Source organism: Peromyscus eremicus, chromosome 7 (assembly GCF_949786415.1).
Source record: "Peromyscus eremicus chromosome 7, PerEre_H2_v1, whole genome shotgun sequence".
Classification (NCBI taxonomy): Eukaryota; Metazoa; Chordata; class Mammalia; order Rodentia; family Cricetidae; genus Peromyscus; species Peromyscus eremicus.
Window position 1 is genome coordinate 39,464,075 of NC_081422.1, and position 16,866 is coordinate 39,480,940.

The window sequence follows — 16,866 nt, forward strand, 5'->3', positions numbered from 1 at the left end:
GATTCACGGACTCCTTACTCCGCTGTAGTTAATAAACTTCTTTGCACCTTGTGGCTACCCTTCTCATGTTTGTCTACATTAAAATGAGAAGTGTTGTGTGGAAGAGGGGTTTGTGGTTTTCAGCATTGAGAAAGCTGTCTGAGCTGTATGCCGGCAAGACTGAATAGATCCAGTGGCCTGATGGAGCCAGCTCACACAGCAGGAGCTGAGGGTTGCATTTCTAGAAATTTTGTGAGCCAAGTGGCAAACTGTTGGCATGAAATAGACTATAGTGGAAATATTTGCACGCAGCCCATGCAGCATGGTCCTTGAGGTGAGAAAACATTCAATAGTTTTCAGGACAGGACAAATTCCAAAAGATGAGCATACCCAGGATTGGGTCAATCCAGTAGAGCTAAGGGTGAACGTGTGTGCGTGAGAACACTGACTTTGAAGTGGTGACTTAAAATCGAAAGGTATCTTGCAGTCAGGAAGCCCCACGTTGTTCCCCAGGATGCCAAAGCTGCTCAAAGTGTTTGCTAGGAGAATAACTTGCTCCCTGTGTGCTGGCAACCCTCACTGTCAAAGGAAACCTACACAGCAACATGGTGGGCTGGAGCACCTGGCAGGTGAATCTTTGGGAGCAGCTGAAGGATAGTTGGTTAGCCTGGCTACATCTGTATGATAAGAGAAGAAGAAGAAGAAGAAGAAGAAGAAGAAGAAGAAGAAGAAGAAGAAGAAGAAGAGGAGGAGGAGGAGGAGGAGGAGGAGGAGGAGGAGGAGGAGGAGGAGGAGGAGGAAGAGGAGGAGGAGGAGGAGGAGGAGGAGGAGGAGGAGAAGCTGCTGTATCTGAAACACAGCCAAATGTTTTTTACTCATCTTAAATTAATTGTGCTTTGTTTACATAAAGCTGATTACTCAGCAAATGCCTCATGCTTTTCAAGATTTTTGTTGTTGTTTTGTTTCATTTTGACAGGGGCTCACTGTCCATCCCAGGCTGTCCTCTCCTGCCTGAGCCTTCCAGGTGCTGAGATTTCAGACATACACCACTCCACCTGGCCCATTTGAGATCTTGCTTGCAGAGTTTGTAACAGAAGGGGAAGTAAAACCTGCAGGGACCCTGGATATGAGGCTCAACTTACTAAGCTGCATACAGTCCTTCATTTTAGAATAAAAATACAAATGTCCCGAATGGGACATGTGTACCACCTCCTCTAAGGCTCAGGGAACATCACAGAAGAGGAAGCAGAAAAAGATGTAAAAGCCAGAAGATAATGGAGTGCTATGCTTCTGGATATGACATGGCCATTGTAATCATGTGCACACGAAAGCTGTGGCTACCTGCATAAGACCTGCATGCATGCACACACACACTCACATGTACATGCAGACACACACACACACACACACACACACACACACACACACACACACACACACACACACAAGAATAGGACTAGTTGGGAAGAGAAGGGGGATCCGCAGGGATAAGATGGGGAATAAGAGAAGATAATGGGGTGAATATGGCCATCCCAACATTGGCTAACATTCGTGAAATTGACCAAAATTAATTCAAAAATAACGAAAATGTAAATGCAGATTGGGTAGTGAGACCAGTGACTGAAAGGAGAAGCTTGATCTGAAGGTTCCTGTTTGTGTTTCTGTCACCACCTCAGAAGGCACGCAGACATCTGATTGCTTTGAGCCTGCCTTCCTCGGCTGGCAGATGTCTCTCAGTTGGTGTGGGGGATGCTGTGGCAGGAGATCGTGAAGCGTTGCTTTTTCCTGGGCGCTGTCATCTTGGGTAAGCAGTGACTTGGTGTGCTGTGAGCCATTGAACTGTTCTGAGAAGGTGGCTAGTCTTCATTCAAAGGAAAGCTGGTTCAACTGCTGTAGGATGAGGAGGCCATGCATAGAGCTCCACAGTGGGGGCTGCCATGAGGTAGACAAGTAGGTGCAATTTTAGTTTTAGTAGTGTGCTTTACGTCAAGGTTCTCAGAGAAGAGAGAAGTCAGCTTTGCCGTAATAAGCGTGAGCGAGGTCATCCATGGGCTTCAGCTCTCCTGCTGCCTATGTCTTTAGGCAGAATTGCAACTGGCCATCTGGGAGCTCATGGCAGCCCTCCCCCCTCCCTGTTTGAATTCTCCCTGTTCTGGATAAATCAACGTGTCACCGAGGTAACAGTTCAAGTCTCCCAAGAGAGCTGGACTATCCTGGCTTAGCCCAGACCTCCAGAAAGACAGACGTAAGCTGAATTAGGACTAGCTACATGCTTGTCTGGAGGGAGCAGGAGATGGTTCCCAAGGTCCCATCTGAGTAGCATGTAATCTAGGTTGTGCTTCAAAAGCACAATGCCCCCCCCCCATCTGTATTCGATGGTCTCAGAGGGAAAAGCAAGGGCTTATTTTAAGAGGTTTGTGTCGCAGAGTGGTCATGAGGACTTGGATACGTACAAATTTCTGAGAGTCCAAAGGTGCACAGGAGCAGACGGGAGTTGAAGGAACTTAGCGTCACAGTGGGGTGAGGCAGGAGCGGGAAGCTGTACAGCTGTCTGTGTTTCTTCGGCCTTTGTTATTACCACGGGCGAACTGGCTAGGAGACAGCAAGACCCTGTTCTTCTACTGCTTTGCAATATTGTCATAATATGTGAATCAAATATTGTAACCTTGGTAGTTACACACACCCTAGGACTGATAGGAGATATTTGCCAGGAGTTATCGTGAGAAAGCCATGAGCTTGGGTCAGAATGCCCGGCCAGCACATGAAATAACTGGCTGTGTGGTATTAACCTGAAACCTACAGCTGAGCTATGTCAGTGTGTGGAAGGGAACAGGGTAGAGATGAGACTTTAAACAAGACCCATTGGCAAGGTGCTTCTGAATGTGCCAGCTGGCTGGGATTTTAAAAATCAAGATCTGTGTGTTTAGAATTCAGAATTGGGGTTATTGTATATGTTTCAAAATGTATGTATATGTATAGATAAGTATGTGTCATGTACTAAATAACGTTTTAGCTGATAATGCATAGACAGTGGTCTTATAAGATCATGCAGCCTAGAGGCATTGTAGCCATCTTAGTTTGTGTAAGTGCACTCTGGGATGCTCACAAAATGGAATTTCCTGATGATAATTCCCCCTCACTAAGTGATGTGTGGTGATGATGATGATGATGATGATGATGGTGATGGTGATGGTGGTGATGATATGTGTGTGTGTATAAAAAAGAATTTCTGAATGTTTGCCACCTACTCAGGAAATTGAAACTTAACTAGAGGATTTTTGGTAAGTTCCCAAGGTGTCATGAGCTTGTTTGAGAAGCTGTAAACTGAGGATTTCCTGCCCCCTACACCATGCCGGTGCTGGAGCTGTAGAGAGATTCATAGGTGCCCTCTCAGCCTCTTGGAGCTGAGAGTCTTGGGGAGTGAGACCAGGAACAAGGATTTAATCAGATGAGCACCGTAGCAAATAGATGATGACCGCTTGTGAAAAATGCCCTGAAAGAAAGATACAGAGCGCCATGAAGGGGCGGCTGGGTGGTCTGGCCTAGGATAGGTGGCTGAGGAGAAGTTTCCTTGAGGAAATGCCATTTAAGTTGACATCTGAAAAATGGATTAACAGGAGTGAAGGGCATGTGCAATGTATTTGAAAGTATGTGCAATTAAGTTCGGAAGAACAACCAGTGTGTGTGTGTGTGTGTGTGTGTGTGTGTGTGTGTGTGTGTGTGTTTGTGTAGGGGGATTAATCTTGTTTCTCCAAATAAAACCCAGGGAGTAAACACACTTAAACATCAGCTACTTTGACAGATGTGGAGAAACACCTCAGCGTGATGATACAGGCTGGGGCTGAAAGATCCAAAATGCCTGTCATACTGTGCCAATCTGCTATGTGTTCTTAGGCAAAACATACCACTGGCCTGTGCCTCAGTTTCTCCATCTGCAAAGAGTCTCATGGTTGTGGTGAAGATTGAGTGAGTTAGTATGTAAATGGCCCAGACAATCCCTGGCATTACAGCTTTCTCTGTTTATTGCATATCAATTCTTAATTTTTAGTGTAGTTGCCTATCAACTAGAAAAAAAGAAAAAAAAAGTCTGAGCCTATAGTGTTAAAGTTGAGTTTCAGAGGTTGAGCCTGGAAAATAACTTTAAAAAAAAATTCAAATTCAATGCTCTTTCTGCTAAAAGTATTGTTTTTTTTTTCTCTCCAATTCACACAGAACTCCATCAGTGTATTTGAGTATTTAAGACTGAAAATGGATATTTTTTTAATCCATCACAGTATACATTTCCTAGAATTGGTTTGAAGGAGGCTGGGTGTGGCTCTGTGCGAGTAAGTCAGTCTTTTTCAAGTTGCTGGTTTCCTCATAGAATAGTGTCTAGGGGTTGCAGGAAGCCTCGAAGCTGATTTCAAGGTAATGGTCACATTGTTGGTGACAAGCATTTATCTGGCATGCTCCCAGCAATCTATAGACCCTGTAGAACACGGATTGGTAGAGCACAAATACAAGCAAACGTGGTCTTGTCCTTGAGACTGTACAGACTTCGATAGGCATTGGCTGCGACAGACATGCAAATTAGCCATACTCCTCTGACTGCTGCTGTCTTCGGGGAATCCGGTGAGAGCTGAGAACTGTTCTCTGAGCAGAGAAACGAACTCAGTAGCTCCCTGAGAAGGTGACAGGGGTCTTGAGTGTCTGAATGTGATGAGCTAAAGATAAGTCGTGCTATAAGAGAAGCCTGTTACGGCCACCAACTGTGTATGTGTTGGGGGAGGTGGTCGGCATAGAGTAGATCTGTATTTTCTGTTCAACTCCTGATATAGCTGGGACAGTGTAATTATTGTCTACATAGTTACAGTGGTCGTCAAAGCTTCTAGTTCATTTTGATTGATAGTTTACTGTTCCTATAAAGGCAGAAACTCAGAGCCTGACGTCTCTAAAGTCACAGGCTGCTCTCTGTCTGGCTCTTAGGTTCTAGAAAATGGGATCCTGTTTAGCAATGTTTCCTCTTTTTGAAAACACTGTTATCTATATGATCATATCTGATTCTTGCTTTGTCATCCTGTGTTGTAGGTATAGCTAAGGTATAGTGAGTCGAGGAAGACCCAGGGAAGGAATCTCCTTGAGCAGTTTCCATTATCCAAGTGGATTTTGTTGGTTGGAATACAGGTAAGGCATCTTTTTGGGCAACCATCTAAAAATATGCATTTCTAATTTTATCTCTAGAATTCTGTGTATGTGTGTATATTTGTGGGTGGGTATACGCACATGAGTGCAGGTACCCTTGGAGGTCAAAGGCACCAGATGTCCCTGGAGCTAGAGTCACAGGCAGCCATGAGCCACTAGAAGTGGGACTGAGAAGCAAACTCGTCCTCTGCAGGAACAGTGCATGCCCCTCAGCTGCTGTGTCGTCTCTCCAGTTCCAGGCAACTGCATTTTAGAAAGGAGATGGCCAGTGCCAGATGTCCCAGCAGAGCCAGCCCGAGCTCTTGCTATTAATGCAATAAGGGACAGTTCTTAGCAGTTCTGAGGTAGAATGGTTCTAGTGGCCGAGCCATTAGGTGCTGGGGGTCGCCGCTGAGATGGTTATAGTAATAAGTCTGCTCCCCAAGATGGACTGAGTTGTAAGTTCTTAGTGTTAGGGTTCTTCACTTTGGCTAAGAACATTTGGGGGGATTTGGTATAGAACAGTGAGTCATTTTCCAAGAGCTGGAGGATGTCGTGAAATTAATAGCACAGACACTGAACAAAGACATTAGAAATGGTTTTACATGTTCAGCTCAATTCTTAATTCTAACCACACTGTCCTGCCTTTAAAGGTTGGAAAAAAAAAGTATTTCCTGTGGTGTCTTTGTATGTTAAATTTGATAACTAATACCTTTAGTACTAACATTTATTATGTTAACCTTTATTATGTTAAATGTTAACCTTTAGGCTTAACATTTCCCCTTTGTGAACTGAGGCTATGACTCTGTTAGCGGAGCGATTGCTAGGCATGTGTAATGTCCAAATCATTGATCAATCAGTTTCCGTTCTTTGGATACTTCTTCCACATGGACTGAACGCCCTTTGCCTGCATCAAGGCGGCAATTCCCATTGAGCTGGAGGGACAGGTAAAAAGTTGAGGCTGCGGATCCCTGTAGTGTTTGGTTTATGTGAAGCGTCCAGGCTGTAGAATATCTAGGGTGGTTGTCTCAAGGGCTCCGCAAGGACTCATTGGCCCTTTTTGTTTGGAAAAGTGACTTTCATCTGACCTTCCCTTCTGGCCAGCATGAAGCAGACCCCAAGGGTCTCTCCAAACATCACTTGGTTTTGTTTTGCCTTATCCTGCCTCAGCATCCTGATGCTGTTCTTGTTCATACAAACTCCTGCGCTTCCTTCTCCGCGCTGTTCCTCATATGTCAAGTGTGGCTGCGCCAGAGCTTTGCCTTCCATATTTAGTGCTGTGCCGGTGCCTCAGACAGAACGTGGCCCACAGCGGTGCTGGTCCACACTGGCGCTGGTCCACAATGGCGCTCACTGTTGGTTTGTTCCGTTAACAATGTTCTCTGTTCATAATTTTCTGGTTTTTCTTTTATCTTAAGATTGAAAACTTGAAAGCAGTATGCTTTGCCTTCTGAAACTGATTGTGATTCCAGCGATTCTGGGTAAGTGGAAATGAGAGACTAGGGGCAGTATCTGAAGGCTTGTACCCACAATTATTTGGACATTTATTTATTTATTTTGTGTTGTGGGGGAAGGGCATGGGTATGTCAGAGACAAATTGCAGAAGCTGGCCCTTTCTTTCCTCCATGTGCTTTCCTAGACTTGAACTCAGGTCTTCGGGCTTGGTGGCAAGTGCCTTTACCCACTGAGCCATTTTGCCAGCCCTAGTCTCATTTTTTTTTTTTTTTTTTTTTTTGGTTTTTTTTGAGACAGGGTTTCTCTGTGTAGCTTTGCGCCTTTCCTGGAACTCACTTGGTAGCCCAGGCTGGCCTCGAACTCACAGAGATCCGCCTGGCTCTGCCTCCCCAGTGCTGGGATTAAAGGTGTGCGCCACCACCACCCGGCATGTTTTTAAAAGCCAATTTTTATGTATGTTTCATTCTTTTTGATTTGTGAGTTATGGAAACGCTGGGCTGGAACTTCTCGGATCTGATGAAATGGCTGTTTCAGGAGCAGGTGGTTGGTTCTTCTTGCCTTCTTCTGTTTCTACGGGGCACAGAATGTCTTTGGGTCCTTCCTGGGTGTTCTAGACATACTTGTGTGAAGGGAGGTGTCTCTTGGCATCCCTACAGTTGACACTGGGTTGGTCAATTACAGCTAGTCTCAGATAGGAAGGGAAATGACCGACGAGAAATGGAGGAACCCTTTTATGTGTCGCGATGCCTCAGTCAGGCAGATACTTTTGTGGTTTCTAAACACAGGGAACTGTTGCCTAATTGAAGTTTTTTCTCTGCCTGGAACTCTGGGTTCCTCCCACTTTTACCCCTCCCCCAGCACCTCACCCCAAGGAGCTTGCTCAAGCCTTCTGGATTCCACAAGCTTCCCCCGGGTTTTACTTCCTTCTGGGAAGCCTGCTTTGGCCTCAGTAGACTGGGTGGGAATCTCCTGTTCAGTCCTTGCCTGAGTGCCCAGGGCAGCTTCCTGCTGCTCCTCTCCACTTCCTTCCTTTCTCTTTCTCTTTTCTGCCTCTATCCTGTTCCTTATTCCGTGGAAACAGACCTGTGGAAAGAAGAAATTAATTTAATGCTTTGCTCTCTTATTTACTAATTTAATTTGTAGTCAGGGTCTTTCTATGTGAATGAAAATGAGGTTATGACTGCTCCTCAGTCTGGTCGAAGAGAAGTTTTTATTGTAGATACGAGGGAGAGTGCAGCCAGAGGTGTCTAGAAGAGTCCAGACTGAACGTGGCTGGCAGAATAGACCAAGCCATGAGAGGAGAGAAAGTGAGAGAGGAAGAGAAGAGAGAGAGAGGCAAGAGAGGAGGCCAGGAGCCAAGAGCAGAGGACCAAGAGAGGAACCAAGAGCGAGACGAACCAAGAGGCCAAGGGGACAAAGAGGAAAAAGACCGCATGTGCCCAAAATGCCCGGGTTCTATAGTGTGTGCCCAAAATGCCTGGGTTCTATGACATGTGGCTAAAAAGCCTGGGTTCTATAGGAATCAGAAGCTGAGGGAAGGGAGCTCAGGGGCTGGAGAGGTTTAGGACTGGGAGGGGTGTGTGTGAAAAGTGTTGAGAGGAGCCCTGGACTCTGTAACAGGTACTTGCAATGCTGAGAGGACCTGGCGGTCAGTGGTCAGTGTGCCCTTTACAATGTTAAATAGGCACCACAGCTGGCCATTTGTCCAGGGTTTCTTTGGGACTTGACACTATGTAGCCCACGGTGGCCTTGAATGCTGTATCTTCTTTTCTTTGCCTCCTGAGTGTTAGGATCACAGACATGCATCATCATGCCCAACTCTTTATTATTATTCATTAGTGTACTTATTCAAGTGGGGGTACGAATATGGAGGTCAGAGGACAACTTGCAGGAATTGGTTCTTGCACCATGTTGGTCTGGGGATTGAACTGAGGTCATTGGGCTTGGTGGCATCTCACTGGCTCTCTTTATTTTTTGAGCTGTAGACAGTGAACTATTGTCAGTGACAATGAACAAAATAAACAAAAGTGCTGCCTTTGCTCAATTCTAGGTGACATAGAATACACACACACACACACATACACGCACGCACGCACGCACGCACGCATATGCATACTCAATTCTTTCTCACAGGAAAATTCCAATAGTCGCTGGAGCTAGTATGGTTTCTTTCGTAATACCTCCGTCCAAAGGGTTGAGAGTTCCTATGTTCTTTTCCATGCTCCCTACTGTGTGAGCCTGCTGTTGGGCAGGAAGTTCTCTCTTCTCTCAGGAGACAGCTTGGATGAAAAGGCTGGCACCTTCCTGCTCATTCCCATATGTGTTCACTTGGCTCTTCTTCGATACGAACTGGGCAGCATCTAAATTTGTCTCTTGATTTTGTTGTCTTTGTGCCAGAGGATATCTTGTGGAAACAGAAATGCCCTTGCCATAGTTTTCTCTTTTAGTGAAATGCTGTGAGCGACAGGCCGACGAGGGAGTGAGGGGAATCTATGCCTGCAAAGGCCTCCTAAAAGCCAGAGTTGATGGGGACTGGGGAGGGATGAGGCTGGGAGAGGGCAAACACAAAGGGAATTGAAAGAGAAAGCTGTGCTCCGCTCTGGCCTACTTAACTGTAGAGAGACTCAGCCAGCAAATGCAGCGATAAGCTTTTCGTGAAGGGATTAAATAAAGGGAAAAGAGGAAGAAAACAACTGATCATTCAGATCATTCAGATCATTCAGATAGGGAACCCGCGAGCTCACGAGCAGCGAGAATGAGCCCACTTCCTGTTTAGTTCACCGTTAAGAACACTGTATGCAGAGCTAAGAGAAGTGAGTGAGTGGATGTGGATTTCAGGATTTCCTTTCATTAGAAAGGCAAGGCGGAGGAATTCTAGAAAAGAGGAAGGGACAGCGAGGCCAAGGGAACCAGCTAGCTAACTCTTCTGCAGTTTGAAGGTTGCAGAATCCTTCAGACTTGAATCCTGTAGATAAGCAGAGGATTGCTCTCCTTTGCCATGCTGGTTTGGCTGGTTTGAGTGAGGGGCCTCTAAGTGCTTAGACCATGCTGGATCGTGGATGGAGGGGAAATGCGTGTATCTAGAGACTGATGCTGAGTTTTCTTGTTGAAACTACTTGTCTAAGTAACGTCTTCTATCCTTCAACCCCTGTAGGTGATTCTTGGGGCCTGGCTGACATGACTGTCTCCACTGAGCTGAGAGTGCATATGGGTGATTCAGCCTTCATGGGATGTGTTGTCCAGAGCACAGAAGAGAAACATGTGGTCAAAGTAGACTGGATACTCTCAAACGGGAAATATGCTGAGGTAAGGAGGTGTAGTCAAGCCTCTGGCTAATGGTGTCAGGATGGCCTGGGTGTGGGAGAATCAGTCATTGAGTCTTCAAGGTAGTATTGCAAGAGCTTTGGAATGAGTCATCACTGGGTCTTCTCTTAGCTTAGCTATTTGGCTGTGTATCATCAGCAGGGCAGATTATCCAACCTTGCTTCATTGTGGAGAGGAAACATGACCGTAATGGTACCGGTGCTTAACTGGCTGAGGGCTGATGGGAGACATGGAGTTCTCTCAGTTTGCTTCTACTGTCTTCTGCCCTACAGGGTAGTAAAGATGGACGCGAGAGGCATTTCCTATAGTCTAGACAGATGAGCTAGGCAAAAGAATGGTGGTACAGGTATCTTTCTGTGTTGGGACAATTCTTCGAGCATTCTACTCTGGGGGAACATACGTTGCTTCTTTGCATTTGCTTGAAGTGTTGGGATTAGCAGCCAGGCAGGGGACTTGCTCTCATGAGCTCTGACTGGGAAACTGTCTTCAGCTTCTATCACAAAGTCCACGGAGATGTGTGGGTGTCCGGATCATCTGTGAAACATGGCCCAAGTAGTTTGCTGCTAGCAAAGAAATACTTATGTTTGCAAATCAATGGCTGCTTTTGTAGCTCAGAGCACATTCTCTGCTATCCCTGCAATGCTACTTTCACTCAAAATTGCACTTCTATTTGCTGTTCTAAAAGCAGCAGAGCCATGGGACAAGTGGAATTAAGAATTCCCGGGGGCTCCCTCTCCCAGCCTGCCACGATTCCTACTGAGGACTCCTTATGATATTGCTGGCTGGAGGAGGGCAGGGTTGAGAGGAGTGGCAGCCTGCCTGCCCTGCTGGGAACACCAGCCCACAATACCAAGGGATTAGGTCATACATTTGAATGGCATCTCACCGACCCTGTCATAAGACAGGAAGTAGTTTTAAAAAATTATGAGTTCTAATCCCCAGAGTGTTATAGGAGGTGTTGCACTTTTCCTTATGTTGTAAGAAATGAAAATATGGATACTATGTTTCATTTGTCTGTATAGGAAATTGATCATGGAGTCTTGTACAAGCTAGGCAGTTGCTTGGCACATTATCATTATTAATATTATTAGCTGAGTACTTTTTGGTCATTATTATGATGATAACTTCACTGTTTCCATGTAATGGTCTTTTCAAACCAGACTCCCAGGTCTGGCTCCTCTCTTGATTTTCTCCAATGTTTATTACTCTCAGAATGAATACGTGCTATACTATTACTCCAACCTTAGCGTGCCTACGGGACGCTTCCAGAACCGTTCACATTTGGTGGGGGACATCTCACGAAATGACGGTTCTCTCCTGCTCCAAAATGTGCAAGAGGCTGACCAGGGGACCTACACTTGTGAAATCCGCCGCAAAAGTGAGAGCGTGGTGTTTAAAAAGTCCGTGGAACTGCGTGTGCTGCCAGAGGAGCCTAAAGGTAAGGGGTCACTTACTCAAAGAGGGGTAAGAAGGCAACAGATTGCTGGTGGAAGAGAGAGGGGAACCGATCAGTGCCAGCCTTTAGGCTGAGTACTTCCCTTCAATAAGCAGTAACTATTAGTTTGAGCACACTCCCTCTTCACAGAACCCCTGGGAAGCCTGTACTGTCCTTTCCACCTTGGAGGAGGTTACCGAGACTTGATGAGGCTGAGCCATGGGTCTAAGGACACCTGTTGATAAACCACAGAACCGATACTTGAGCTCTGGAATCTTTCCTTTCTCTGTGTTCTCCTTGCTGTGTCTGACATTTCCTAGCAGTTAGGCACATGGATGTCTCACCTCGTCCATGTTTTATAAGCACCCATGTCAGGAGTTCTGGGGCTGGTGGAGGTGAGCAGCTTTTTCTTACTTCTTTGCATCTCACTTTCCTGTCTGTAATGCAGGGAATGACATCAGCAGGTTGGTAGCTTTAGTTTTACAGTACTGTGGATTGAACCTCGGGGTCTCAGTCACATGAGACAAACACTCTCACTGAGCTGTATCCCCAGCCCTGCTGAATTGTTTTTAAGATTGTCCTTTTGTGGAAACACGAACTTCCAGGAATCTCAGGCAGAATGTGAGGACAGGGCAGGGGCTGGCAGAAGACCACCCTCACAGAGGGACAACCCCCACCTGCCTCCCACCCCTCCACTTTCTACCAACAACAACCAAAGTCATCTTCCTTGTTGCTGATCTGATCTGTTCATCGTAATGTCAGGCCAGGCTTTGTTTAAAGTAGGATTTTGCGGCTTTCAAACAGTTTGCAAGTGACAGTTTGAACCAAGGTACCTGGAGTTGTGGCAGGCCAGTCATTAGAAAGTTCTTTCTTCTCTCTGACCAATCTGAAAGGGTAGCAGCCAAGACTGTAACCCAAAGAGGCGTTACACTCCAGAGAACTCTCAAGAACAAGTCTCACATGCAGCGGTGGTGGGTGATTGGTCTCGAAGGCAAAGAGTTGGAGGGTCAGGCAGCTGCTGGAAAGAAAGTCCCCTGGAGATGGAGGGCACCAAAGGAATTGTAAATGGCAAAGACCATTCCTTACTTAGAGACGGTGACATTCATAGACTGCAGTTAGACTGAACTAAAAATGACGGCACAGGAAGCTGCCCACTCCAAGGATGCTCTGAAATCTTTTGTTGTGTGAGCAATTTCCACATCTCTCTTTTCTAATAAATTAATGATATCCAAACTAATCACATCCAGAACATCTAAAATTTGCTCACCATATCCATATAAACATTCCCAAACAAAATATTAAATGAAAACTATTAGAAAACCACAAAACTATCTCATGCTTAGCCAAGTGTGGTGGCACATTCCTGTAATCCCAGCCCTTGAAAGGCTGAAGTTCATTCTCAGCTTCACAGAAAGTTTGGGACTAGCCTGTCTCAAAAAACAAGAAGAAAACAGTATACATGCATTCTTTAAGAGTATGGGATGGTGAAAATTAACACAAAGAGCCACAGCTGCACAATGTCCAGAGAGTGGGAGACTTTGGAGCACTCGGTCCTAAATGGGATGTCATCATCTAAGCCCTCTTCTCAAGGCTCAGGGAACCCTGTGGAAGAGGAGGCAGAAAGAGTCTAAGAGCCAGAAGGGATGCTAACACCAAGGGAACAGCATCTTCCAGACACAGCAGGACTGATGCCCATATGAACTCACAGAGACTGTGGAAGCACACGAGGCCAGTACAAGCTCAAGCCAGTCAGGGTCCCAGAGCTCAGAGGGGAAGGTGGACATGGGCTCTTACCCCTAGCCAAGAAGATATTCCAGTTGTTACCAAGGAAAGATTAGTTTTCTCCAGTGGAGTCTTACTGGGTATATCCAGCCACACCTCAGGGCAGGCCACATGCCCTACTTGATCAACAGAAAGCAAATCCAGTGGTATTTTTTATAGACTTTTTGTCTCATTTTTCTTTGAGCATTTTTTTTGTCTTATCAATTTTCTGCTTGTTTGTTTTGATTTTCATTTTTGTGGTTTTGTGGGGTTTGTTTGTGTGTGTGTGGTGTTTATTATTTTTATTGTTGACTGTTTTTTGTTGGTTTATTTGTTTTGTTTTAAGAGAGGGAAAGAAAAAAAGAACATAAAGTCGGGTGTGTAGAGAGGTGGGGAAGATCTGAGAGAAATTGGGGGAGAGGGAAAACATGATCAAAATGTATTGCATAAAAAAACTTTTTCAATGAAAGAACAAGAGTGTGGGATAGGGGCTGGAGAGATGGTTCAGTGGTTGAGAGCACATACTGTTCTTGCAGAGGAAGAAGGGGTTTGGTTCCTAGCTTACAATGGCCTGTAACCCTAGCTCCAGGGGATCCAACTCCTCTGGCTTCTTTGGGCACCTGCACTCAGATGCACATACCACCCCCACTATACATACTCATCATTAAAAAATAATAAAAATGAATCCTTAGTGAGCATGGCATAAAGGGGTAGTAGATGGCCTCAGGGCTGCTTGCCTGCTAGTAGATGGCCGTGGTCTCTACTCTCCCCTGCTAGCTTTCGTCCTTAGCTACTGAGCAAACTCCCCCAGCACCTGGCCTTTCTCTCTCAGGATGCTAGTCATACCCATGCAGTGTGTCTTCCCTGCTTGCCTGGGTTTCGGTCCTTTGCCTCTGACAAGCCTTTGGCATAGATCTTGGCAGAGTGTAGGCAATCAATACACATTAGTGTAATGGATGAAATTCTTGAACTAGTGTCCCTCGTGGATTCAGTTTGTGAGTATGGAGTAATAAGGAGTGGCCTCTGGCACCTCTCCTCCTTTTCCCTGTATCTTTTTTCCTTATTTCTAAGGCTGTGGTCCTCCAGGAAAAGGGAGGAAGTCTGATGTTTGCTTTCTCCCAAGATTCTCCTTGTGAGTCCCTTTTCTACCCCAGTCTCCGCTGGCATACCTAAACCCTCCTCAGAGTGCAGCCCACAAGGTGGTTGCCCCTTCCCATCTCGTGGATACCAAGAAGGAACCAGCAGGAGCCAATGTCAAGGGCTGAAGAAGCCAGGGAAATGGGCTAGAATCACATTCGGGGTGGTCAGAGGCAACTCATATTCACTTCCCTGTCCAGCCAAAGCAGAACCAGGTCTGAGCCTCCACAGTCTGCCCCCTTGCTGAGTGGACCGTGGTCCACTTATTTATAGAGTTTGTCTCTGTTCATGTGGAGACTCCATGTTGATAGTAACCTGTGACTTTTCGTTGCAAAGTATACCCTCCAGTTTATAATCCTCCTACAATTCCACCACGTCAATGCCCTTTTCCATAGTTCTTAAATATTTTGGGTGAAAATAACACGTTTCCCATCCTTTTGCTCTGGAACCAGGCCTCTTTCTTCTCACGTGATGTCATAGGGTACAGTACACTAGAAAGCTCGGGGTTTGTTTTCACTTGGACTTGGCTGTGAGTTCTGATTTTTCTCTTAATTGCCTGTGTGCTTTGAGTGCCTTTTTCTATTCTTCCATGTAAAATGGAGAGCAATACAATAAGAACCTAGAAACATTATGATGACTTCAGCTAGGAATATAGTTTTATGGTCGAGTGTGTCCTTAACATATGTGAGGCACTGGATGGATTCAGATTTAGGGACTAAATATGCATGTTATAATGACTAATTGCTAGGCTGCCTATAAGGTGATTGGCACATGCTCAGTGCATTAAAAGGACTCAGAATGTTCAGTTGTTATTGACTTAAAAGCTAGTGTTCAGTTCTTAACGGGCTGATGTAATTGAGAGGGAGTTTCCTTCCCTACTGATACCCTTTGGAGCTGGTTTTCACTGCCTGCAGAAGAATTCTCTCCACTGAGTTTAAGTTCATATTATTTTCTTTTGCTTTCTTCCTACTGTGTAGCTAGCTCTCTTACTGGGCAGGAAGTTCAAGTTCTCCCAGGGAGGCAACTTGGATGAAAGGTCTGCTTATGCATTGCATTTGTTCATTTGGGACCTTTGCTTGACATTCTTTTGAAAGAATTCTGTCTACTCAAGACTTAGGCTCGGGCTCCCTGTGCACCATTCCGCCTTTGCTTTCTTAATGGACTTCGTGGTTGCTTTGTGGAGGACAGAGTGGAAAAATTAGCAATGTTATTCTACTTGCTTTCTTTTCAGGGACCTCTTAGAATGACTTATTCAGAGAGAATATGGGGGGGGGGGGTCAGCTGCTTGCCACAAGCCGGCAGGAGGAAGCTCCTACCCTAGGAGGTGGAAGGCCTGGAGAGCTGGAAGAGGGGTGGCGTGTCAGTTGGGGAGGTAGGGTTCTGGAGAGGGCAGGACTGAAACAGAGAGGGGAAACAGTCAAGGGGAAGGCTACTTCCTTGGCCAAGTTTGCAAGCAGTCCCATGACCTGTGTGGAAGCCAGAACTATGTCCCAAGCAAATCCCAAAATAACTTGTAAAATGAGTAAAAGAATTTGAAGAAAGTCTTTCCCCCCTCAGTTAGAAGAACCAGCAAGTTAAATATGAGAACGAGTTTTCTGACTGTCCACTGTCTGTGCTGTGTTGATGAGGGTCTCTGTATCCAGGAACAGAAAGCAAGGGCTTTAAGACTCTCAGTCCTTCATCTGGACTTCAAATATGAGATAATTTCTGGAAAGGGGGAAAGATAAAGGAGTTAAAGGCAAACAGAAAGTGGTTACTGCAGTGTAGAAACAACAGGAACCTCAGTCTTGGCGTCTGTGGAGTGTGAGCGCGTTCTCTTAGGCTAGGATGCCGTGTCGCTTTGAGAGAAGGGGCTCTTGAATATTTCGTCCACATGTTTGGTTGTGACAATGACATTTTACTGTTGAGGATCTTTAGCTAGACCTCTCTTTCTTTTCCTTTCTTCCTTCCTTCCTTCCTCCCTCCCTCCCTCCCTCCCTCTCTCTCCCTCTCTCTCTCTCTCTCTCTCTCTCTCTCTTTCTTTCTTTCTTTCTTTCTTTCTTTCTTTCTTTCTTTCTTTCTTTCTTTCTTTCTTTCTTTCTTCCTTTCTGTGCTCTTCATATACTCAAGGGTGCAGTTATATTTACCCTCCTTCATCTTTCTCTACTGTTTTGTCTTGAGACAGGGTCTCTCACTAAACCGGAAACTCCATCATTTTGGCTCAGGTGACTGGCCAGAGTTCTCAGGTCCACCTGTCTCTGCTCCTGAATGTTGGGGTTCCAAAGCAATGTGTCTGGCTTTTTATGTGGGTGCTAGGGATTTGAACTCAGGTCCTTTGGCTTGCAGAATAAGCATTCTTACCCACTGAGTCATCTCCCCAGCCCCCAGACTTTATTGTCTAGAAACTCTATTTGATTATACTAAGTCTGACTCAATTTATCATTTTATCCCCAGAGCTCACCGTCCATGTAGGCGATTCAACTCCGATGGGATGTTTTTTCCAGAGCACAAAAGAGAAACATGTGACCAAGGTGGACTGGATGTTTTCTTCTGGAAAGCATGCCAAGGTAAGGGGGAAGAGCCCTCACTGTAGAGACCCCTGGCTGGAGGCAGGGGAGGGCAGGGAGAGGAGAATC

The 16,866-nt window shown here is 45.6% G+C and overlaps 1 protein-coding gene across 1 annotated transcript in view; it reads left to right on the forward strand.

Moving 5' to 3' along the window:
• The first annotated feature begins 1,687 nt into the window (after positions 1 to 1,687).
• The window catches only part of Jaml (junction adhesion molecule like), a 29,766-nt gene continuing 14,587 nt past the window's right edge, over positions 1,688 to 16,866 (forward strand). The window contains exons 1-6 of the mRNA XM_059266878.1: positions 1,688 to 1,783; positions 5,047 to 5,142; positions 6,558 to 6,620; positions 9,749 to 9,900; positions 11,131 to 11,356; positions 16,685 to 16,797. Coding sequence (XP_059122861.1) covers positions 6,578 to 6,620; positions 9,749 to 9,900; positions 11,131 to 11,356; positions 16,685 to 16,797 — 534 coding nt within the window. The 5' untranslated portion in view covers positions 1,688 to 1,783; positions 5,047 to 5,142; positions 6,558 to 6,577. The remainder of the gene's footprint in view (positions 1,784 to 5,046; positions 5,143 to 6,557; positions 6,621 to 9,748; positions 9,901 to 11,130; positions 11,357 to 16,684; positions 16,798 to 16,866) is intronic.